The 24,833-nt window shown below is 39.7% G+C and overlaps 3 protein-coding genes across 3 annotated transcripts; 1 reads left to right on the forward strand and 2 right to left on the reverse strand.

Moving 5' to 3' along the window:
* Positions 1 to 642: 642 nt before the first annotated feature.
* Positions 643 to 4,033, reverse strand: il22ra2 (interleukin 22 receptor, alpha 2). Its single transcript, XM_076075946.1, has 5 exons — positions 3,970 to 4,033; positions 2,519 to 2,639; positions 1,802 to 1,983; positions 1,077 to 1,219; positions 643 to 792 (listed from the first exon to the last, which is right to left on the reverse strand). The coding sequence occupies exons 1-5, from the start codon at positions 4,031 to 4,033 to the stop codon at positions 643 to 645; spliced, it is 660 nt and encodes a 219-aa protein (XP_075932061.1).
* Positions 4,034 to 7,040: 3,007 nt separating this feature from the next.
* On the reverse strand, positions 7,041 to 18,034 carry ifngr1l (interferon gamma receptor 1-like). Its single transcript, XM_076075738.1, has 7 exons — positions 17,795 to 18,034; positions 12,106 to 12,232; positions 11,483 to 11,667; positions 10,303 to 10,481; positions 9,876 to 10,038; positions 9,325 to 9,440; positions 7,041 to 9,177 (listed from the first exon to the last, which is right to left on the reverse strand). Exons 1-7 carry the CDS (start codon positions 17,910 to 17,912, stop codon positions 8,818 to 8,820), a joined length of 1,248 nt encoding a protein of 415 aa, XP_075931853.1. The 5' UTR covers positions 17,913 to 18,034; the 3' UTR covers positions 7,041 to 8,817.
* A 932-nt stretch (positions 18,035 to 18,966) lies between these two features.
* On the forward strand, positions 18,967 to 24,411 carry LOC142931689 (uncharacterized). Its single transcript, XM_076075739.1, has 2 exons — positions 18,967 to 19,060; positions 22,403 to 24,411. Exon 2 carries the CDS (start codon positions 22,494 to 22,496, stop codon positions 23,298 to 23,300), a length of 807 nt encoding a protein of 268 aa, XP_075931854.1. The 5' UTR covers positions 18,967 to 19,060; positions 22,403 to 22,493; the 3' UTR covers positions 23,301 to 24,411.
* The last annotated feature ends 422 nt before the right edge of the window (positions 24,412 to 24,833 follow it).

Genomic DNA, 24,833 nt, shown 5'->3' on the forward strand with positions numbered 1-24,833 from the left:
TAACAGGAACAATGCAGTGTCCTGGAGGCTGACATCAAAAGTGAAAGTGGACCTACACAATGCAACATGTCAGATCCTAAATGCTTTTGAGAATAAAGTGCAGCACTTTTATTGACACGGAGGTAGCGAAGGATAATTAAAGCTGAACTGATGGATGAAAAGTCCAGCTTGTCCGGTTCGTCTACAGCGAAGAGAAGTGGAAAAAAGACAACGAGGAAGAAAAGAGATTAATTAATGGCACAAAGGAATAATAATCAAAAGGAATGACTTTCCAGAATTACATTATCAGCGCTCCACAAAGCTGTTGCAGATCTACAAATAGTGCAACGGGTGGGGTGAGCAGAGGTAATTATAGTCATTGTGGAGAAACTCTCCTGCTAAGATTTCTCCTCCAGGAGTTTCATCTTCCCTCCCTCTTTCTGTCCCGCCGCCTCAGGCCAATGTCGTGCGACAACTGATCCTTGACTTCTCATTTGGTAATCTTTTGTTACAGCGGAGAGGTTACCTTTCACACTCACACAATACTGTCCGGCTCGGACACAGTCACACGACGCACACACTTGCGCCACATTCTCACGGATCAAATAGCTTTCTACTACTGTGTGTGTGTGTGTGTGTGTGTGTGTGTTCATACCTGTGTGATCAAAGCGTAGTGACACATTTCTCGGGGCTTCGAGCGCTGCTCTTGGCCTGGAGGGGGATCATGGTCTGGGCTTGGAGGCAGTATTTCTCCTTGTGTTTCAGCTTTTTGAGAATCAGCTTTTTAGAGCAGCAGTCCATCTCGTGCACCTCCTGGAGAGGAGAGAATAAGACCGGAGACAGTGACGGTCAGACTGCATAATATCTTTACATACATACATTTCATACATACATGTTCTTTATGTTTTGTTTTGGTCTTTATTATTTATTGTTGTTATTGTTCTTGTTTTTGTTGTTCCTCTTCTCCCTCTTCTGCTTCCTCTTCTATTTCGTAAGAGTAGTAGTGGTAGTTTAAAAGTAATATGTTTACACCGTACACATTTAACTATGTGTGTGTGTGTGTGTGTGTGTGTGTGTGTGTGTGTATATGTGTGTACCTCCTGTCCACTGGTGTCTATGAGGTAGATCTCGTAGTGCAGGCTCCTGTGTATCTTACGGACCATCAGCCTCGGGGGCTTCACACGGACCACGATCCCCTGCTCGGTGCAGTTCAGCCTCAAGACAGGAGAGCTGATTTCAGCTGCAGAAGCAACATAAGGAATTAGTTTAGTTTATTTATTTTTTTCAAAGATGATGACAAAACAAATCAAAGAGTACAACATAAAAGAAGGAGAAGATGATATATATTTTTTTGTTTTAGTGTTTTGTTTCGTAAAAAAGCAACTTGACATCTTACACTTCAAGCACATTTTAAACAGAACACTTTGTATGCGACTTTTTATTGCCAGTTTGGGGGTTGAAGTATCAGGCAACTGATTGTTTTTATCCTTTAAAAATGACTTGAATTTCTCAATTGTTATATAGACCTGGACCAGGATCGATTGAGAGTATAGTAAAGTGACTGTATTATATGTACAACTAAGCAAATGGTACTTTTTTGTTCGTAAATTAAATTTCTTGACTTAAAAAAGTGTATTTATTAGTTATTCTCTTGTGTATTTCTTTTTATTGATACCTCTCCTTGAAATACTCTAGTACGTCTCCACTCCTTATAGTTATAAAGAACCATGCTGGCGTCTGTTTCAGGTTGTGTCGGTCGAGGCATCAGTTTGTGTAAGCGACAATAAAACAGACGAGGAGGAGGAGGAGAGTAAACACTCACTGTCCCAGCGCGGGCTGAACCTCGGGGAGAGGGCCCAGGCTGATTTGCTGGAGGGCAGGGAGGAAGCGTGCACTCTGGCGTAATACCACTCTCTGGGGTCAGAGGTCACGGCACTGAGGTCACAGTGGGGCCTCTGGATCCCCTGACAGCCGGACACGTCCAACCACTGAGGCTCGCCATAACTGAGGAGCAGATGGTTTATTTCACTCTGTGCAGCATGGATCATAGTAACATGTCTTACTGGCAGTGATGGATATATATATATATATATATACGTATATATATATATATATATATATATATATATACATACATATATACATATATATATATATATATATATATATACATATATATATATATATATATATATATATACATATATATATATATATATATATATATACATATATATATATATATATATATATATATACATATATATATATATATATATATATATATATATATACATATATATATATATATATATATATATATATATATATATATATACATATATATATATATATATATATGTATATATATATATATATATATGAATTATCAAAGTAACTAAATTTGGAATGAAAAATGAAAGAAACACTGTGAATGTTTGCAGTGTTAAATTTAGATCTGCTGTATGTGTGTGTGTGTGTGTGTGTGTGTGTGTGTGTGTGTGTGTGCGTGTGTGTGTGTGTGTGTGTCATGGCTCACATCTTCCACTGGACGTAGAACTGCAGTGAGCTTCCGTTGGCAGGTGGACTCCAGTGCACAACGTTTTTATAGTCCACGGAGTCAAACCTCACCTGGGTGGGTGGAGCGAGCATCACTGGAACTGAGGAAGTAATTGATGACATGATGGTTTATGAGGAGATAGAAGCATCAACTTTTTTTTTTTAAAGGTCAAATATTGATTGATTAGTTGTTTGATTAAAAACAACAATGGAGGTTATTAGACAGCAGCTCTTAAGTAAACAACAAAAAATGATTTATAAACAGGACGATAAAAAATATGAAAATAGGATTTGGAATTACTATCATTAATAGGAGTAGTAGTAGTATAGGAGTAGTAGTAAAAATGGGGGGAGTGCATGACAGCCAGTACTCCAACTGTACAAACTAAAGAAGGTGCATCCATTCCAAATAGCTTCTATATGGGCTCTGAAATTATATTTAAAATGAAGTGTTTGGTGGGACGGAAGAGATTTCCTGAGTCTTGTTGTGATTCTTGAAAGATTCGTATTAGAAAGACGTCTTTCACCTTTTAGCAAAAACTATCTGTGGTCATGGTGGTTTGTCTTAAGGCTAGGGTTAGGCTCAGGGTTACAACTATAGTTAGATAAATCAAAGCTGATTAAATCAAGGAAGAATAAAAGGGTTGTGTCCACATTCAAATACTGCAGTTTCTATTGTACATTATAGTTTTTGGATCATGGACCTTTCAAAGACAAGAAAAGGAGAATGAAAATAATTTTCCTTCCAAATGTTTTTCAAGAATTCAGTCATCTGTCTGGTCAGAAGCAGGACTTTGTTTCTCCCCACAAAGACTTTCACAGTGCAGCCTCCTCAAGGCGTGCCATTGTTCCTGACAACACAGCGGCTTGTTTTTCAAACTTGACACGTAAAATTGTACCTTGAAATCTCAGAGCTCATGACACACTCGAGTTACTCTCCTGAACCAGCCTTAATGTCAGTCAAAGTTCTATGTTTCTGTTTCTTTGTTCTTGTCTTGTTGGCGATTGATAATTACTGACGTTTTTTCTAATTCTTACTGACGTCTTAGAGAGATTTAGAGTTAAAGAACTGTTTGTTGTACTAAACCCTCACAATATGTAACATCATTTGTGATTCCCTTACTTCAGTGTAAATCAAGTCCTGTTCTGTTGTTTCTCACATTGTTCTGTTGCCTTATTATATCTTATAAGAGTGTATTCGCGAGTTCTGTTATTAGTTGGTCTGTTATATTAAAGACCAATACATTTAAAGTTACACTCCTTGATATCGTGATCTTTAAATATGTGAAGGTCCTCTCAGCTGAGCACTTTTAAAGTGATTTTAAAAACATGAACAACTTCTGAGAAAGAAATCTGTGTGACGTTGAAATCAAATCAGTCAGACAAGAACAATCCATATGTCATAAAACATGTACATGTATCGGCGGTTACCTTGAGCTGTGACATAGACACCCAGGTTCCCCAGCAGCACGGCTCTGAGCAGCAGATCAGTCATGGCGTTGAGTTTGAGGACGGAAGACACACTGGACTGATGCTGCAGGCAACACGGCCGCCTTTAACATGCCATCAACTTCCTGTTTTTAAATTCAATTATGCATGGACCATATATGGCATTTCTGACATGACCACGTTCTGTCATTCCCCCTCTGAAAGCTGACCACCACCACCACTTACAATACAATTTGAACTATGTATCAGCAAAACTAGTAACAAAACAAGCCCACTTGAAATCCTGTTCAAATAAAATATGCATTTTTCTCTTCATGCATACATCTCATACGTTTCTGTCATGTGCGAATGAGAAATCTTTGCCTAATTTGCCAGAATTTTTGGACACAAAAGACACAAAGCTTTACTGCTTTGCTGATATCACACCTCAGAGCTAAATATGCCTCGTCATACTTTGGATTTGACTGACATTTCTTCTCAAATTCACATTTAAAATAATGTAAAAGACGGCATGAATGTTCTATAATAGTCCTTTTTCACAGCAAACATTTTGACTTCTTATAATACACACAAACAGTGAGCCAGCCTGCACAATACCAGGACCCTGAAAATAAAGCAGCTAAATGCAATTCAGCCATAATTTGTTTTATTATTTCATGAAACAGAGACCATTAATACATTCTTCAAATGAAGCTCTGTGAGGACGTATTTCTCGTAACAGTCGTGTTTGTTTGTTCTCTGAAGGTCAGAAGAAATGCCACACTGTTCTGCTTCAGGTTGACACAGTTACAAGTATTTGTTAGTTGAACGATAACCATCAACTGCCCAAACATTTGACTGGAAACCAACAGTTTACTGGAAATGTGTTGCGTAATGACGCTCGGTGACAACAGAGAGAGGGAGAGAAAGGAAGAGTGACATCTTATCTACTTCTTTTCTCGCACTTTATGGTTCCACTTCGTGTTAATTATTAACTATATTGTTAATGGGTTTATAAATATCTACGGAAGCGGATGCAATTATATAATTATTGTTCCGCAAAACCTTAAAATACATCATGACTGCTAATTCAAATTCAGATTTTCTCATTACAGTTGGACTGAACTTGATCAAGTGTACATTTGTTTTTAAATCACATTTTTTTACTTTTAACAGATTTAGTTATATTCTTATCTATCATGTTAATTCAGTGTAACTTTGTAGCACTTTTATACCGTGTTAGTAAAACTTGTACATCCTGGTCCCACAGCATTAACGCAGTTTAGGTGACTTTTAATCACCCAAAGGATCCGCACCACACTGTGATTAATGATTCCCAGCCCGGGGCACATGTGTAGATACTAATCTTTAAAACATAGTAATTAGTATTGGAATAAGAAATGTTTCCACATATTGAGTGGACCTGTAATAACAGGGTGAACCAGCACTCAATGGTTCAACTCCCGGCCCGGGGGACCTTTGTTGCACATTGTACACCTTTCTCTCACTGACTTTCAGAATAAAGGCAAAAATGCCAAAACATAGTCTCAACAAAAAAATAGAGTGTGCGTGAAAACTTACCCAGTGAGCTGAGAACTCTAAACAGCTAAAAGTGGTCACATTGACAGCTGGAGTAATGGATACATGAATCTAAATGTTGGTTGTACACATGAACAGTGAAGCTGGAATACATAAAAGTAACAGCCAAACTGACCTAAACATTAAAGTTCAACTGTGAAAAAAACGTATTTTAACAGTATGAACCTTTGTAAAAGTATGATGTGAAATCACATCCAGGTTGAATTCAGTTCAGGTGAACACATGTTGAACATGAGGAGCGGTGTTGATGGTGTTGTACTTGATCTGACAGGGCTGTGGGAGTATATCGGACAAAGCTGGGGCGGCTGTGGCTCAGTGGTAGAGCCGGTCGTCCTTTAACCACAAGGTTGCCAATCCCCATCTCCTACTGTCAAAGTGTCCTTGAGCAACACACAAGTTGCTCCATGGGCGTTTCACAGCAGTTAAATATGGTTTAACTACTGTAGATTACCAGAAACCCTGCAAAACAAAATCTGCAAACCAGATACCAAGAACGATTTGAGGATACACACCTAATAGTGAAGTCTGTTACTGGAAACAAAATAGGTCTCCCTACTCCCACACACACAGGCAGCAAAGAGGAAGGAAACATCCCGGACAGACATCTACGCAAACACACACAAAAGAGGTCTTCCTTGTCACTCAAATGACTGGTTTCAGAAGAAGGAACAACGTGGTTGCCCAAATGTCATGAAACGTCATCGTGACATGTGTGCTTCTTCCTTTACATAGTAACGTGACAGCATCTGATGGAGTGATTTTCACAGTGACAGTAGTAACTCAAGCTGCAATTCGGCTGATTCACTGAACTGAAATACCAACTTCCCTTCCTGAAGGGCATTTCACAGACAGGAATCTGGTGATGACAACAACAGATTGAAGACATAGATGTAAAACACCAGCTGTGGAAGAAGTATTCAGAGTAAAAGTATTAACGCCACACTGTAGAAGTCATCCAATTAAAACCTTATTTCCGTAAAAGTATTATCAGCTAGATTTACTTCAAAGCAAATGTATGTATTATGCAGCCTAATGGTTCCTGTCAGTGATTCACTATATGACACTGGATTCATATTGCTGCTGCATTAAAGTGAATGTTGCATTTGATTGCTGTACATGTTTACGGTGGGGATAATTTTAACTCCTTTGTATACTGTTGGGTAGTTTAATCTACAGCAATATATCATATTCAATAAGATCATCATGTTTGTAGCGTCACTGTCCTCCTAGAACCATCCATCTCTAAAAAGTCAACTTTTTATGAGCTTAGAAACATAGTTTTCAGGTTTGTGACAATACATTTTCCAGCTGATCCAAGAGGGTTTTTAAATATGCTTTAAAAATAAAAAACACTTTATTTAGCTTTAGATGTAGGAGAACGTTCTCAACACGTAAAGGAACACTTGATGCTTCAGTTTATCAGATACATTCAAAATCCCTCAATTTAGAGATACAAACAGACAAGGGCTGCGAAATACCTTTATCTTATTTTTTATTGAAAATATGTAACGCTAAAAAAATGACAGAAGACAAACTGATAAAAACAGTAGTTTGCAGAAAGGGAAACATTATGTGGACAGATGCAGAGATCAGACAGATACTGAGAAGGGATAATAAACAGCTAGGTAGCTAAACTAGAGAATCAAGTGCTTGAGTTTAATTAGCTGGCCGTTTATCCAAACATCACCACGCTCAGACAATCACTACGGATGGAAATTAAATCAGTCCTTTCCAATTTGAAATTGGTGGACCGAAAAATATACAAATAAAAGCACTAATTCCCCTTTTCATTGTCAGTATCACTTAAAATGTGTCGTGGGTTCGCTTCCTGCCAGACTCTGTATTCAGCAGTGAGTATAAACAGATCGACCCTTTAACTTAACATCTGTATGTTTTAAGTTACTGAAAACAACAAAAAACAAAAAAGTTACATACAAAACATGAAGTGACTCAAAAACTGACTATGAAGCACGGACACAAGGCACAACACAAAGTCTAACAGATTGTGTAATGTAACGTACAACATCACTTCACTGGTGCAAGATCGCAGCTCATGAGCAACGTATTTGCAGTCCTCAAACTGCTTCAATGGATTTAAAGGCTGAGTGACACGTAAAATACATTTTCCATCCCGTTGTCCCCCGCGTGATTGTTCAATTATTATTTGCTTTAGTACAAATAATAATTTGTACTAATCCTTCCGCAGAGCGATACCATACAGGAGGAAACGTGTTTGGCATTAAGTGATTGAGGAATTTCTCCCTCGTTCTCCTCCTGATCTGCCAGCAGGAAAAGGAGGCGTAAATAGGAAGCTCTGTATTTGTTAAGCCACACTCACTGTCAACGACACCCGCCCAAATATTACATTTTACTAAGAAAAAGGTCACATTATAGAAGTTAAAGAACGTCCGGTTCACTGCGACTTTAAGGTGCTACCAGCCTAACGACAAACAAAAGGATTCGATTCATGTAGAAAACGCACTAGTGCAAATAAGCAAAAATGAAATTCTCAGGATTCCACAGAGATCACGGTATTGTATAGTCGCGCCTGTGTGCATGCATTACAGGCAAATAGATGATAATGCATGATTAACAGATGTTTATGAAACAGTATGTAAATGTTATCACTGGTTAGTATTTCAGTATAGCTTACAGGAGATGCAGCACAGTTAAGTCCCTTTGAGTAATCGAGTGGGATTCTGTGCGTGATAAAGCTGACTTAATCAATCACGATAATATAAAAGCGCTTTCTCGGCTGCTAGCAGTGTTAGGAATGATCTGTTTGTAGCGGCAGCGGAATTGATCACAGGCTGCAAAGGATGAAACACAATTATCAGAAATTAAAAACATAATAAATGGACAACATCACTATCTATCATTATGCTGCTAACATTCTGCTGACTGATCTGATTTGGCAATTATTTTAACTTTTCCATCTTACAACGTCAAGGACATCCGACTGATGCAACTGTAGTTGCGATTGCTTTTCAGGAACATATTTCATGAAGGCTGCTTTGTTGTGCTGCTTTGAAAGATTCATGTCAATAGAAAGAAAAATGTAACTGATGTGAAGCTGCCCTCACAAGAGGGATGTCTCTTATTCTGCTTTAAGCTGGCATTGAGATGATTTATCAAGGAAACGACACAAACCAAACCACCGGAGATTTGTAACCAAGACTGCAAGTCGCTGTTCAGTCATATTTGACCTAATGTCGAACGTTCAATGAGCCACAATCTTCAGGGGTTCCACCTTCAGCCACGGTAACCCTCCGTCACTTCATCTGGTGCCAACGTATCAAACACCGGGCGTTTCTCGTAACCAGTGGGGACCTCACTGGGGTATAGCGCCTCATCTTCTTCCAGGTCCTTGGCTGTCATGTACCCAGGTTCCTCATTAGTCCCTACCCCCACGTCATCAGACACACCTTCATCCTCGGTTAACACCCCGAGCGGCAGACGGAGCTCGGTCTCAGTAGAGGGGGGAACACAAGTTGTAAGTTCTTCCTCCTCTGCTGAAAGTAGAGGTGTGGGTGAGGAAGGCCCCACTTCTGGCACAAAGAACGTCTCGTGAACCGCTTCCGAGATCACCTGGATCAGTTTAGTCGGGAACGTCTTTGAGACACAAAGAGGAATTGTTAGATATGGGTTGAAATTTTAAAACCTGTTCCTTCAGCATGTTTAAATTCTCTTAGCATATTCAAACCGAATAATTTCCATTTAAATGATCAAATAAAACCAGAGTTGGGAGGATGAACATACCACAGACGGTGGTAAAGAAGTAGTCGGCGTGGTCTGTTTTTGGTACACCATGTAGAAGACAAAACCAAACACAAATAAGGCTGCCAACACGCTGCAAGTGATGAGGGGGATGTGATCTAGATGAAACAGATGTAAAATGTTAACAGAAGGACTCTAAGCCACAAACACACACAGTCTAGCAAGAGAGACCAGTGGTAGCTCTGACTCACAGTGGTGTAATCAAGGGGGGCTTTGTTACTTTAGCAAGATAAAAGCATGAACAAGTGTGTTAAAGGACTGCGAGTTAAACCGACCAATGTCGAGGCTATTATTAGCACATCAATTATTCAGTTATGGCCTAAAACGTGTTTTGTGACCACAAAAGTCTGATCAGTTCTTCCTCGAGTCCAGGTGGACGTTTGTGCCAAATTTCAAACCAGGCATTTCTCAGATATCGCACCAGACTGACATACAAACGGACGTGTGGTCCGTATGTATGTACGTACGTACGTACGACAGAGACAACCAGAGAAAACGATGCTTCCGCTGGAGGCTTAAAAATGTTACTCAACAGCTTGGTGTTTCTTCCGGTGGCAGGACGCAGTACTCTTGTGTGCCTTGAACTGATATCTTCTCCAGCTCTCCGCTCATCTTCAGACAGCGCTTCTTCTGTGCAGCATCCACTGCAATATGCCCCTCACACACACTCGTCTCACAGGAAAACCTGTGCTCCGTCTGCACAAACAACAAACAGAGACCCTTTCAAGAAAACCACAGACCACAGAGTGATACAGAGAAGTCATTTGTACAACTACCAATAAAAAAATGAAACTACGTCAACAGACGTATTTTGTGCTTCTTCCCCTGCTAAACCAACTATCATCGTTTGATCAGTAACCATTACATGAGGAAACGGACAGGTCTCCAGCTCATTTTCTCATGTCTCATCAATGTCATTCCAAACTTTAGAAGGTGTAGAAGATGTTTGTGCAGTCTCACCTGGTTGACGATCAGAACATCGTAACGAAATGTAGAGAGCTGGCTTTTCTTCCTCCTTGTTTTTGTAGTTGGACTGCTTGGCAACTTTTGGAGGTACACCAGCGAGGGATGTGTGAAGCGGAACAGGACAGTGCCATCATGTTGGGAGGTGACGTTAACTGATGGGAAGTCCAGATTACCTGAAAACATGAAAACATGAAAATGGCTTAATCGTAATCTCAATTTCAAGTCAACAAGAAAAAAAAAAAAAGGAGAAAATTTCCTTTTTTACAACCTTTGTGGTCATTCGAGTATACATTTCAGAGTTTACGTGGTGCACCTGAATGCACCATGAAGTCCCCGATGGTTCCTACACGCTTTACCGTATTCAACCGTGTTGAGGTTGTAACTGTGGCGGTACCAAGGAGTTCATCCATTCCTCCACCACCTTCTCCTTCACACATCAGTGTCAGTCTGTGTATGACATGCCAGGTGACAGCCAATCAGAAAGCCCGTTACATCCCATGTGGCTAATTTACAAGAGCGTTATCTTGTTTTACCATCACGAGGCCCAAAGCGTCACGGAATGGCTAAATGCAGAGGCTAAAAGCAGAAGCTAGGTGACCAATAGCAGGCCGGTCACGTAAAGCAGGGAAACGCACCTGAGAATGGGAAGGGAAGTTAGAAGCTGCATTTTTTATTCAATTTGTGGATCCAGCTTTTTATTACCGTTTTTAAACTGCAATACCTTTTTAATTTCATTATTTTTTTATTAATGAATTAATGTATCTTTAAATGATGTACTTAACTGACTGTTTTATTTTTTGTATATCCTGTTTTAAATCTGAATTACTTTTATAGCTCCTCTTTATTTTAAATGTCAAATAATTAATTACTTGGTAATTAAGTCAATGTATTCATAGATTCACAGATCACAAGTTGTTATTAATCAATAAAATGCTTTACTACTATGTCAGTAACTCGTCCCAGATGATGAATGACTTTAGTGATCAAATGATTTTTCCTCCAGCGACACCATGAGGTTAACATTTGTGGTTGTGAGTGAAATGTCTCAGAAGCTATTGGATGGATTGCCTGAAATTTGGTACACAAATTCATGTTTAGTCTCGTTATTGACTCCAAATGTAACCGGTATTGTTGTCAGTGACAGTGCTCAGTGCTCAGTGCCACCAATACTCACATATCTTCGTTACTAGAGAGTACTTGAAATAGCTGAATTCGATTCCTTCAGAAGGAGCAACATCTGACTCATTCTGTCCAATCACGGCAGTCACCTCAAGAAGGTATTCACTTTTTGGATCAGAGAGAGAGGACACGTCTAATTGTAGTGGAGCTGGTGGCTTCACCCAAATCTCCTGAGGATAACTGGGGAAACAAAATAAAACAAGTGTGACATTGTCAAGAGAGAATAATGAGCAAATAACTGAAATAACTTACTATAATCATAACATAATGTCTGAAGAAGTTTTAAACACGTTTAAAATAGTTATCAGCCTGCTGTACATGCATGTAAACAGTCAATAAATGCTTAATAACACAATGTTAATTGTTGGTTGCTAAAAGTAAATATTTTTTACATGAACATAATCAAGCTTGTGATAAGCTATACTGTAAGGATATCTTTCATTTAATTAAGGACAAGTGTGTAGAATTTAGTGATATCCGATAGCTACGGTGTTTGATTTGTCCTTTCTGGGCCACCGTAGCAACATGGTGGTGCAACAGGGCTTATTCAACAAGTCTTAGTTCTAACAGGCAAACTGACTTTTATTAGGTTATGTGCACAAAGGAAAACACACTAACCCTTTGTTGGCTTCTGTTGAGCCAATACTGACTTTGAATCGTAGCCCTGGCGAGAGCTGCTCGTAACTCCACCTCAGAACGTTGTTCATATTGTGGCAGTCCAGGGTCACGTTGGTCGGCGGCTCCACTGTGGGAACAGGGACACAAAACGTCAGACTGCAGACATCACAAGGCATTCAGATTTCACACTGGACGTCTTCAAAACAACAAAACAAGACAAGGAAATTAATATCAAACATAATTGTTATGCCGTAGGTGGAGCTCCCTTACTGAACTCTGAACTTTAAATGAGTGGAAACAGAGAATCCCCCTCTTTACAGAAACACTTTTATTAACATTAAAGTCCCTTACAGACTCTCGGCTTAACCCTGCTACTACCCTTCTTCTCCATTAGTCTGTCAAATTCGGGGAGGCTTTGTATTGCTTAAAACTTCCCACTAGAGGGCGCTGCATGCAAACTGCTACGATACAATCCTGGTGAACCTCTTTTATGGGTCTGTTTTCACACACACACACACACACACACACACACACACACACACACACACACACACACACACACACACACACACACACACACACACACACACACACACACACACACACACACACACACACACACACACACACACACACACACACACACACACACACACACACACTCAAATTTGAAATAGAGTACAAAGAAGACAGACAGTGTTTTCCCTTGTACCCCCTTGTTAACTGGCCTTCACTTCAGGGCCGTGACTTACAGTTTAATGTCAATTCAGCATGTTACAAGAAGACCAAATGATTTCAATAGCAGTGCTGATCAGCTCCGGAAACAAGTTGTATTTTTATCCCGTGCATGTTTACACAAGCCTGACGATGTACCTCATGTTACAGGAAGCAGCCATGCCTCGTAGCATTGCACAATTACTGTTAACACACACACACACACACACACACTAACGAAGATTGAGGTAAAAAAATAAAGTAGTGTTTAGGATTTTTAATTTGTGAAGACTGACTCTGGCCTGGCGTTGCATTTTAAAGTTCAATAAAAAAAAGACAAAGGCTTCAAATCAAGCTTTTTGGACAAGTTCCTGAACACACCTTCAAAAACCTTTGTGAGTCAACTCTGTTATCTCACAGATTAAGAGAATAAAAGAGCACATTTCAGTTTCAATTCCTCTGAGCATTTACGTGATCACATACACCCACACAATGATAGAGCGGCTCAGAAACAAAGTGAGACGTGAGAGGAGTGAAAGAGAAATCACAGATGAAGGCATGTGTACCGTAAAAGAAGCGTTAACCGCAGCTGTCACGTTGGTCGCTGAGGGCGTCCACCACAAGGTAGCGTGAGACCAACACAAACGAAACCACACCAGTTCACAATTTGAACTTCCGTTTTACCGTCTTGCAGTTTGATAGCTTTAAATCCCATCTGAGAAAGAATGTATTAATACTAGAGAATATATTTCCTGGTATAATGATTTACAGATATACACACAACCCCATTGCAAACGGCACAGAATAAAGCACACCTTTAGGTACAGTAAAACAATATTCAAAATGGCAGTTTTCACAGCTCCTTTACAGTTTCCATCTTAAGTTTAAAATCAACCAATTACAAAAAGGTCAGAATGTCAATTTTGGGATTGAGGTCAACCCCCCCCCCCCATCTGAGGAAAAGTAGAAAGTATTTACTAAACACTGAGCATGTTTAGAAGTGTCTAGAAGTGAAGCAGATCAGTCACGAGGACAGAAAACAGAAGCAGCAGCAGACACGGCTGACAGATTTATGCACACAAAGCAAAAACCTCTTTTAGAAGCAGGAAGAGAGAGCAAACAGCTATCAGATGTTAAAAAGGAGGTCAGTGGTGATGGAGGAAGTCCAACAATGTGCAAAGAAACAAATATGAGCAAAAAAAAAAAAGATTGTGTGCAAAATAAATGAGCATTCAAGTACAATATGTTTCTAGTACTTCTTGATATTAATAATAATTTGAATGTGTCCTTTTTTTATTCATGCTTCGTGTTCCTTGTTACATTTGTTGTTATTTGTTATTGTTATCTTTATATCGCCAACTGATTTTGCATCTAATTGGGAGTTTTGTTGAGAAAATGACAGTAAAGCTTTCTTACAGTTTAAAGTCAGAATGAGAATTCAGTTCAACCGCAGCAAACACACGCTGACGTCAGAAGTGCAGAAGACGGTAGAGGAGGTGGACAGAGCACCAGAGACACGGACACGAAGATATAATCACACACATCAAGGAAACATGTGAAACATCACTGACAACGTGCAGTCATGCATCAATTATTTACACCACGGCTACATTTGAACACTTGACGATAGTGATCTGCACAACCCACATGGCTTCCTGCCGTGTCTCATTAAACGAGTGAGCCGAGGGTAGTGTTCACTGCAGACATATGTGGACTTGTAGCATGAAAAGCACAAGTGTAACCACCGACGTCAATAATGGCTGCATTCCATTTAGGTGTATTACATCTGGGGTCTGGGGTTGGGGGTTGACCAGACTGGTTGGGCTGATGATGGCACTACACTGTAAATAGAGATTCAGAAAGCAACACCACCACTGCTCAGATCTGAATGCAGTGTTAAGTAAGAAGGCAAGTGTTGACATGTTTAGGCGGCATTGTTAGGTATTCATACTCATCTTGTCTTATTGTATGCAAATAACAACAGACTAGCCAACGTACTGTATGTCAGCAGTCCCCTGGTTGGTTGGTGTGAAGGATATGGTATTTTCCAATAAAAACTCGATACTTATTTTGTTATTATGTTGTTTTTATGTATGTTTTTCATGTAACAGATGAAGCCCAAAGTTCTCCAAGACAGATACAATTGTAATTTGAATCAGGAACTCAGTAATCAAAGAGTTAGAGCACCGACAAGATCATGAACCTAACCAGACATCTGATGGGAGCGTTCAGTTTTTTTATTTATTTATATATAGATTTTAGTAAATCGGTCAACTTGACGATTATTTTCCCCGATTAATCTTTGGTCTAGAAATGCAAAAAAAACAAAAGTCCATCACCAACGTATAGATGTTTGATACCGAGCCTTCATAACGAACGTTTCGGTCAGGCTGATGAACTGACAACGTCTCAATATGTTGTTCGCTCTTTGTTCATTGTCCACGCTTTCATGTCAACGGTCCCGACAACAAGCACTGTGGTGACGTATTAGGTGAGACGTGACTCTTTAAGGGAGAATCTACTCCAAGGTATGAATGAAAGGAAACTCAAGGGCAAAGTTTACGCTCTCTTGGAAAGTCCCACTCAGGGCGACACAAGTCGTGCTATTGTACAAGGTGGCTCATGCCGATTGTCTCATAATACACGTACGTATCCACACACACACACACACACACACACACACAACAAACCAATATCCGTATGAAAATAACGCATAATAAGTGAGGGATAAGTCACAGCAATCTGTATTTATATGAACCCCGACAGAGTGAGCAGGGCCCCGATTCGAAGAATAAAAACTAAGCATTTGAATACTAATTTGGACGTTTTTTTGGCAAAGCTGTAGGAGAGCGCTCCTAAGATCTCACCTTAATTAACAGGTAACATTCACACTGTAAATGGCATATTCGGATTCATTTTGTAATAATATTTTTGCATAACCATGTTGAGTTATTTGGCTATACACATGCAATACACATTATATAGTGGTGCTTTTTTCTGCATTTCTAATTTGACGACTGTCTAATAAATCCTACATGATAATAGAAAATGCAGGTTGGTGCAGGAGACTTAATAAATCACTCTCACGTCCCACTCTGAGGTCGGAGTTTGTTTAGTCACATGTTACTTGTTAGTGTGATTCAAAACAGGCCCACATAAATCAAGAATGTGTCAACATCAGGTGGGACAAACAGCACTTCAAAGCAGGTAAAATGATTGAAATGCTTTCTCAGTGGCTACTTTTTAAAGGATTTAAATTCCCCTCGCATTTTATCACTTCATGTGTGACCGTTTGTCACACTGTTTGTACTGGGGCTGCACTGGGACAGTACGTGATTTAGACAATACAAACGTACAGAGACAGATGTACGTTTGTAGAAAAATACATGACAAATGGGTCAACACGTTCATGTTCTATTAAATCAGTGTTGCCGATTCATGTCATTAATTCCTGTGTTATTAATAGGGCTGCAAGTAATAATCATTTATATTTATTAATAAGACATAGACAAGCAGAAAATACTGACAACTGAGAAGCTGGAATAAAGGAGTGTTTGGATAGTTTTGTTTGAAGATTAACTTTACCGCCTAACAAAAAGTTATTGTTTAAAAAGATGACAAGCGGTCCTTCATGGAAGTCAAGAACAATAAGCTCAAACGAATCAAATGACCAAATACCAAATGTGTGGTCTGCACATCAATGTATTCTTTATGCAGTCAGGGTGCATTAACGTTTGTATTTGGAGCTGTTTGCTGCTGGTAGCATCACCAAAAATGCATTTAAGGATCAAGTGCGTTCCAGCAATTCCCTCGGACTGCAGAGGATCGATGCGCGTCTGCTTAATGCCTCTTTAAATGGTGTTTGGTGAAGTTCCAGAGTCATAAGTGTTTTTCCCCCCTCATCTCTCTCAGCAATGACCATAATTAGATGCATTAGTAGCTACACTATAGCCTCTGCACAACATCTAATGTGAGAGGATAGAGCTAATGTCAGGTCAGAGGGGAGAATAATAAGGTAATGAGCATCTTCCTGGATGCAGCTAAATCCATGTCGCACTTCGACCGCCCAAGTTTCAAATCCTGTTTCTAGACTTCAGCATTTTGTCCCACGGTCATTTTTAGAGACTTTTCTGTGTTGCTTAAATGACGAATGAAGCAAAATGCCAAAGATTAAAGAACTGTACACCATTTCATCTATTTCTAATAAGATATGAACATAAGTGTACCACAGTACACAATACTCCAGTTAATATCGATGTCTGAAGGAAACATGCATGTATGTTTGGCTTCTGCAGGATTTGACTCCTGCATTTGGTTCTCGATACGGAAATCAACAACTTTGCAGAAATGCATTACACAAACAAAGTGTCTTGGGTAATACTGAAAAGTACAAAGAGGAAATAAAGAAAACCCCAAAGACATGAACTCTGCAGCTTGTTCAAGCAATCAGCCATATTGTGAACTGAAAGGAATCCACCCAATGTTTACAGGAGCATGATGTTTGACAGTTAATGGTTGAGTAGCATGTTGAAAGGTTATCTGGGGTCAAATGGTCACAAGGTAACGTTACACAGTATATTTAAGTATACTCAGTCATACTGTACAGTTGATGTGGACAACTTCAGCCAGCTGCAGCTTCACAATACCAGTCTTTCCGGCAGTAAAAGGTTGCCAACGGCATAATAAAAGACATTATTTTAACCAGAAAATGCCTTGTTTACACAGAAGAATGATCCCGTGTGTTGTTTAGTTGTTTACTGGAGTGGCGACCAGCGGTCCGTCCTCATCTCACCTCCTCATAATAAACTAGCATGGCATGAACCAGAGATTCGCTTTGAATCGACATTTCTTAAATGATGCGACACATTCGGGTTAATTCGGCTGCACAGAAGCGTTGAACCGGACTAACGTTACGACGTTAACACCCTAAAGTCAGCCCATGTATACGCACGCTAGTAACGTAGCGTTAACTTACCGTAGTCCAACGCAGCGTGTGACCACACGAGAGAGAGGAAAACGGAACGAAATGTAACAAAATCCATATTTAACAGGCGATCCGGATGCTCGTTGTTTTCTTTCCTCAAAGCGAGCATGAAACGGAGACACTACGTAATCTAATGGCTCATTGGGAAGCTGTAGAGAAACAACAACAGCAGGCTGAGCAGCAGCAGCGCTTCTCCCACATCCACCAGCTTCACGCCCGCTGATCCAATAGCGGATGTGACGTTCACCGCCCTTCCAAACCTCGTAAATCAACACTTCCAAATACAAACTATGCCCAATGTTGATTGTCGCTTGATTTGAGAAATAAAGTGTCTTAAAGATGATTTATAACGGCACAAATAAAGAGACAAATACACACAATTCATGTTGTATTTGTTTATTATTATTTTTTGCTTTCAGCTTTGTGTTGCAGGTTATTACCTCAAATAGTGTTTAAACATATTTATACGCTTATTATTAAAGACATCTCAAATGTATATCTCTATCCGTGAAATACAACCTAAGAGAGTAAAACTACTTAATTCTGAAGAAGAGAAAACTCGTCGGTATCATACTTGGCATATGCTACAAGAGAAAAAAGAGAAAACAGCAACAAAAAAACACAAGAAATAGCAAACCACACATCGGGTTTAACATAATTTACTGCCAACGTTGCTCTAATAAATCTTGAAGTCCGACAGGGTTTTTCAAGTTGTAATTATGCTATTTCCGACTGCACTTGAATGCAGCTAGCGTCTCTGTCACGTTACTGGGAAATTACTGGGTTTTCCCGGCAGTCTTTTTCTCTCCTCATTTTCTGTCGGGAAAATGTTCAGTTTACTGATAGATACATTATTAAAAAGACCTCCTAAGCAGTCCGACTTTCTCTTAGCCCAACAGAACTACATATTTTAAAATACAATTTAGAAAATGCTATTAAAGCATACTTTTGGCTGTGAGACTGACCATATATGAGATTAACAAAAAATGAATAAACAAATATTAGTACACCTCAAGGTACCTTTATCTCAATAGAACAAGCCTAATTGATCTGTGGGATTCTCTCTGCTTCAAGTCTGTTATAGGAACATTTGTCTGCAGTACTTGAGGCTGAACTCAGCCTGCACTTGAAGTGAGTTACAGCTTCCTTTGTGGGATACTTCCCCCAATCTGACGTCAACTGGATGTGGGATTTTTCCTCCCCATCCCAGCCTCAAGCTAACGCATTCACATGTCAGCTCTTCAGCAGCAACTCGAGGTAAGTCACACATCACAAAACTGGGAAACTTACTGCGCTTGTACAGCATTGATGACCATTTAGTGTGGGCTTCTTTAACAGCTGGTTGAGTAATTGTATGTTTGTGACCTGTAGTTAGTCCGTAAAAGGCAAGAGAAAGCCGAGCCTTGCTTAACAGTATATTCTCATGTTACATTACATTCCTGCGTCTGTGTTATGTAATAGAAACATTCTCGGGAGTCTGTTGTGTTGGAAAACTGCAAAATGTGTCCCAGATAAACACTTCGACTGCTTATGATGCTGGATTGACTGAAGGATGTCGCTTGTCATTCTGTGAACTTCTGGCATGTTTTCTTCTGAGAGTAAAAAGAAAGACAGTGAATGTTTTAACGGGGCAAACTTCACCCCTGGCCTACAAAACTTAAGCCTAATGTTTGAGGTTTAAATCACCTCAGGTCCAAGTCAGGGATTCCTAAACCAGATATGTGGTCAGACGCTCATTTATTTTTATCTTAGTGGGTGGACAGTCTAAAGCCAGGACACAGAAAGTATGTACTCGTGAAAAAAAGGAAGTGTGGCGTTAACAGTTTTTGGTCCTGCGGGAAAAACAAAGAGCAGCACTCCATCTTCATACATGTCCTCCGAGCCGGGCTGAGCAAGGGGGTCGTGACAGTAAGACTGAACTGTGGTACTGTATGTTGTCACTCACTGTGGTTTAACGCTGGTCATCATCGTCCTCATCTTCCTGTCTGCCTTTTGCTCTCAGCATTAGTTGGCATAACAACAAACCATCATATCCATCAGCAATAGATTTCATTTAATGAAAAAGAGTCAACTTGTCTTATGTATCAGTATTCATCTTGGATTTCTTTCTACTTTATTTTGCTTTATGTCTTCTCTCTACTGCAGTGTGGAGGTGAAGCGCGATCACTAAGTTCCAGTTTGTTTGAGCGTAGCATTACTGGGTTTCATGTGCAGGACTGTTTCTTGTCTTTACACTTTGTTTTTTGTACAGATTAAATATCTGTTATTAGTACGCTTCAGAGCCAGGCTAGCTGTTTCCCCCTGCTACCAGTCTTTGTGCTAAGCTAAGCTAATTGTCTCCTGGGTAGCTTATTTACCGTACACATCTGATTGATATCTCTTCTCATCTAATTCAGAGCAAGACAGCAAAGAAGTTTATTTCCCAAAAATCTCAAACTGTTGCTTTAAAGTAACTTTTATGACAAGTCTTTGAACAACAAAATAAGTTTGTTCATGCCCACTACACATTTTATGTTTATCTGACTGCAATATTCTGTATTTTGGAGACCAAACCAACAAAGTTTTCAACTTCCCCAGCCTGTCTGTGGCTTAGACTCAAGCCTAGGGAAGATCTTTAAAAATGGGTCACAAATGTTACTCAAACAGCAGTAAGTATTGCATTTGTGTTCATATTTGGTAATCTAGCTTGACAGCCTCTTTTTCATAATGAAAAAAAAACCAATTCTTCAGAGAAATAAGACATTTTTTGTAGCAAACAAAAACTCTCTTACAGAAAAGTAAAGAAACCTATAAAGCCCATATAAACTTCACTGACCCGCTGGTGGGTCAGTGAGTACAAACTCATGCTGTGCAGCCAAACGATGTTCAAACCCACAAAACTGTGGAGATTAAATTGAAAGTTTCCAAATCTTTTAGGGTGAATCTTGTGCATAAACGATGCACAATTCATTGACAATATTTCCATTTCAGTAAATGGTGCAGCCCTCTTGTGTTTTAATATTTCACTCAGTGTTAACATTATATAGCTTCACTGATGAGCTGAAACAAACAAATACTTATTACGTATGATACTGTCAGACAATGTGGAATAAAAGGATTTTTACTTTAAGACAAAAGAAAAGGGGGCTAATCTGGATGTTAAATATATTCTAGATTATAATTCACTTCTGTTTATTTGTCACAAAAGGCCAAAAGGAAGAATGTAGCAGTCAACTCTGTGCTGGCTTCAAAATGAGGCAGAAAGTCTGATTCCTGCCCTGATATTATTGCCAAACCAGAGAATCTACCCAGACCTTTGTCGAGGCCAAGCTTTCAAAACAATGTTTTCCCTGGAATCTTGAAGCGATTTCCACAGTTATAATTTTCTAAATGTGTGTTATGTGAAATTCAATGTGGGCTCCCAGTGCCAAACATTGTGTCCTGAAGTGCAGGAAGAACACACCCATCACAGAGTGTGTGTGCGTGTGTGAGATAAAGGACTGATCCAAACCAGCTGTCAGTGTGTCCACATCCCCTCTCTTCGAGACAATACTTCATGGATTAGAGACACACAGGGTGCGACCTCAGAACATTTTACTCCAGTATCCAATAACAAGAATCTCCTGTGTGAAAGTTGACCTAGACTGAAAGAGGGCGAGGTTTGTCTACATGGCCCAAGCATTTTATTTTCATATAAACATTTCACTCAGTCATGCTTGATTTAACCGGCAAATTGACTTTTAGCTCAACAATGTCAAGAATAATAACTGTTGTCAAGTTCATTTTCAAAAGAAGCAAAATGGTTGAAGTCAGAAGTTGTTGTTCAGATTAACTGAAGTAAAAGAAGCTGAAACATGGTGAGGAAAAATGTGTTACCATTTGATAAATTACATAAAATCCCTCATAGAAAGCAACAAAGAGCAATGGAAGACATTAAGATCCTTAACTTAAAGGGGAACTCCACCGACTTTACCCTTCATAGTCTGTTTACAGTTCTTGGGAAGCATACAGCATATGAAAAGAGTTGTATTAAGCCTTTTGTGACTTCAGAGTGACTTGTGCAAAATCTGATATGTTGCCATAAGTGATGTCACTACCCAACTCAATATAAAGTGAGTACAATCAGCTCCACCTCTAACAGCTACGACATTCAAACTTACACATCAATGCGTCATTAATAATAATCCAATAATACATATTTATTTCTTCTTATTTTATTTATTTATCTATATATGGGACTGTGCACATCGATCTACATTTGCTTACACAACAAAAAGTGACAAATGATAAAAGTCAATGAAATAAAGAGCGATAAGAAACTGGAAGAGATTTAACACATTGTCCGAATATATTTGTACTTTTACCTATAAGTATAATTCTAAATGCAGAACTGTTACTTGTCACAGAGTATTTAAACATTGTGGCATTGCTCCTTTTTCCTACTATTACTAGTACTTCTTCCACCACTAGTTTTCACACAGACCAAAACTTTATATGCAGTAAATGCAGTGTGATGAAAGTCAGTTGGAGATTAAGGGGTTTGATCTTAGCGGTAGTGTGTGTGTGTGTTTCTCTTATTTATTACTTTCTTTCTGATATTGAATGTTTTCTTTTCTATAGGCTCAGGTATATGTACCTGAACACCTCATATCATCACATCCACACATCAACACCAATCAAAAATGCTGCCTGAGACTCTCCTGCAGCAGTGATGCCTGCCGTCAGCCCTCCCACCCCTCTCCTCTGTGTGCTGCTCTGTGTGTCGGTGGCTCTGCAGCGCTCTGACCTGCGTCTGGCTTACGTGACCCACAACAGCTTTTTCTACTACTCCTGCAGCCAGGACCCGCAGCCCTGCAGCGTCTCCTCACTTACAGACTGCAGATGCAAGGACATCCAGGTTTCCACGCTGCACCACCCGCAGTCGCACTCGTCCCCCATCTTCCGGATGAGACGTTTAACGGTTTGGTTCACGTCGCCATTAAACACGGCTCGTCTGCTCAACAACTCCGAGGTAAGACACCTCACTCTGATTCACTGTGGCCCCGGAGGATCTGAGCCACCCTCTTCCTCCCTGGAAGGACATTTTGCCGTGCAGCACCTTGAGAGGCTGACAGTGGTGAACCTGGAGAAGATGCCGGTTCACCACTGTCCAGATGCAAACAGAGCCTGGAACATAGACTCAAACAGTGACCCTGACAGAGATAATGGTGCTCACCTTGACACTAATAGATACAAGAAGGATAAAGACACAAACCTGGACATGACTGTGAAGAGAGATTCCTTGGATTTGTCCTCGCTCCACTGCCAAGACATCTTCCTGGGCAGGGAGCTGGGAGCACCGTTTCACGAACAGGCCAGACTGGGAATCATCCACAGCTCCGTGCTGGAGTGGGGAGCAGTGGTCAAAGCCTACACGGTTCAGACACACATAGACAATGACGGCGTGCTGCCGTTCCCTGATCTCCACCTGCCAAAATTACCAGAGACATCTGTCATATATGTCAGCTTTGTGTACTGATGAGTTACTTTGCAGGAGGAAGATGATCTAGTGTTCAGGACCTGCAAACAATCACTTTCTTGCTCACCAGGGATCCTACATTTGGGATTATAATTTGAGTCTTTTTTTCTTGCAGGCCTCCGATTTACTAAATAAGTGGATAACTCCAATGTAAACACAGGATTTTGCACACACACGCAAACCCAAGCAAAACTAAATTAGATTATTCTTATCCTATAGATTTAACTGTAATTTCCCCAAGTGGCCAGATAACTTTGCACAGCTGTTTATCAGCATTACAAATATATATCAACTAATGAGGGACCAGAGTAGCCTGCCAACCCCCTCCAGCTGACGTGTCTTTTGTTTTTAAATGTTGGTTGTGAAATGAAAATGGTGGTCGGGTGTGTCTGTTAACCATTTATTCGCCCCTTGTTTTTCTACCACAAAGACAGAAAATGTGAGCGTCCACCATGAAGTGCATCCCACTGAAGCTCTGATCCGGTTGCTGAATTAACACTGAATATAAATCTGCTGCCTGTTTTTTCAGCTTTTCATAATGTGCTTGACAGATGTTGAGACCGGTTTACTTGTAGGCTAAATGTCATCGCTGGAGGGAGGACATTGAGCTTATTTGGTCTTTGTGCAGCATAAATCCCACCAAGCTCTGCTCTGGCATTCCTACAGCTGACCTCTGACCTCTGTGAGAAAGAAAGGAGAGATTTTCTCCTCTGGGATCGATTAATCGTCTTAAATGTGAAATGCATGTTTGGTTCCAGGATTCGACCACAAGATGGCAGCAGATACATTTCAGTCAAAGAGGGAAGTGTTTCAGAAGGACTGAACTGACTGATAGCAGGAGGAAAAAACGTTTTTTGTTTTTTTTGTTTTTAAAGTCTACAACTCTTAAAAGAATCCAGCTAACCTTAAATTCAGCAAATATGTCGTGACGTATCTCAGCACTTTAAAAGCCTGTGAGGAATATTGTTTGTTAGGATGGAGGTATAAGAGTTAATAAATGATGGCATATTTATTTGTTTACAAAAATGAAATAAACAATTTCATCACTTGCATTTGTGTAAAACAGAAACAGAAATAAATTATTTACTCATCACTTGGGAATTTAACATGATAGATATTGTCCAAAACTTGATTTGTCCAAAGTTGCAAGTTAAACCATATCTTGTAATGTATTTAATGTTTACAATATGAGGTATAAACGAATTGCATTGTGGAGGGAAATCCACCTAAAGTCATATTTTAAAAGTGTGACCAGAAACAATTTGAATATTTTTTTGGGATATTTGTTTGACATCACTGATCATTGTGAGATACAGCTGCATTTGTCCGGTTAACGTCTCGTGTGTCTCGTCAGTCTGATAATGAGTCCTGTTTATACATGTGTATGTGTGTGTGTGTGTGTGTGTGTGTGTGTGTGTGTGTGCTGAGTGTGCGCTGACACCTGCTAGAGAGCCGCTTATTTGCATGATAAACGTGCATCTTGTTCAAAGCCCCGTGAATGCAAACTGATGTCGCCTGTTGATCCTGCACCTG

This window comes from Anarhichas minor, unplaced genomic scaffold (genome assembly GCF_050575085.1).
Source record: "Anarhichas minor isolate MPS153535 unplaced genomic scaffold, ASM5057508v1 ptg000054l, whole genome shotgun sequence".
In the NCBI taxonomy this organism is placed as follows: Eukaryota; Metazoa; Chordata; class Actinopteri; order Perciformes; family Anarhichadidae; genus Anarhichas; species Anarhichas minor.

Bases quoted from the DNA above. Each gene is read 5' to 3' on its own strand.
- LOC142931689 (XM_076075739.1), top strand. From the start codon at position 22,494: ATGCCTGCCGTCAGCCCTCCCACCCCTCTCCTCTGTGTGCTGCTCTGT.
- ifngr1l (XM_076075738.1), bottom strand. From the start codon at position 17,912: ATGCTCGCTTTGAGGAAAGAAAACAACGAGCATCCGGATCGCCTGTTA. The intron at 12,233-17,794 runs GTAAGTTAACGC...CTGTTCCCACAG, and splicing joins ACACGCTGCGTTGGACTACG to TGGAGCCGCCGACCAACGTG. The intron at 10,039-10,302 runs GTGAGACTGCAC...TTGTTTGTGCAG, and splicing joins ATGTTCTGATCGTCAACCAG to ACGGAGCACAGGTTTTCCTG.
- il22ra2 (XM_076075946.1), bottom strand. From the start codon at position 4,033: ATGACTGATCTGCTGCTCAGAGCCGTGCTGCTGGGGAACCTGGGTGTC. The intron at 2,640-3,969 runs GTAACCGCCGAT...TTACTTCCTCAG, and splicing joins TGTCTATGTCACAGCTCAAG to TTCCAGTGATGCTCGCTCCA. The intron at 1,220-1,801 runs GTGAGTGTTTAC...TTGCTTCTGCAG, and splicing joins GTTCAGCCCGCGCTGGGACA to CTGAAATCAGCTCTCCTGTC.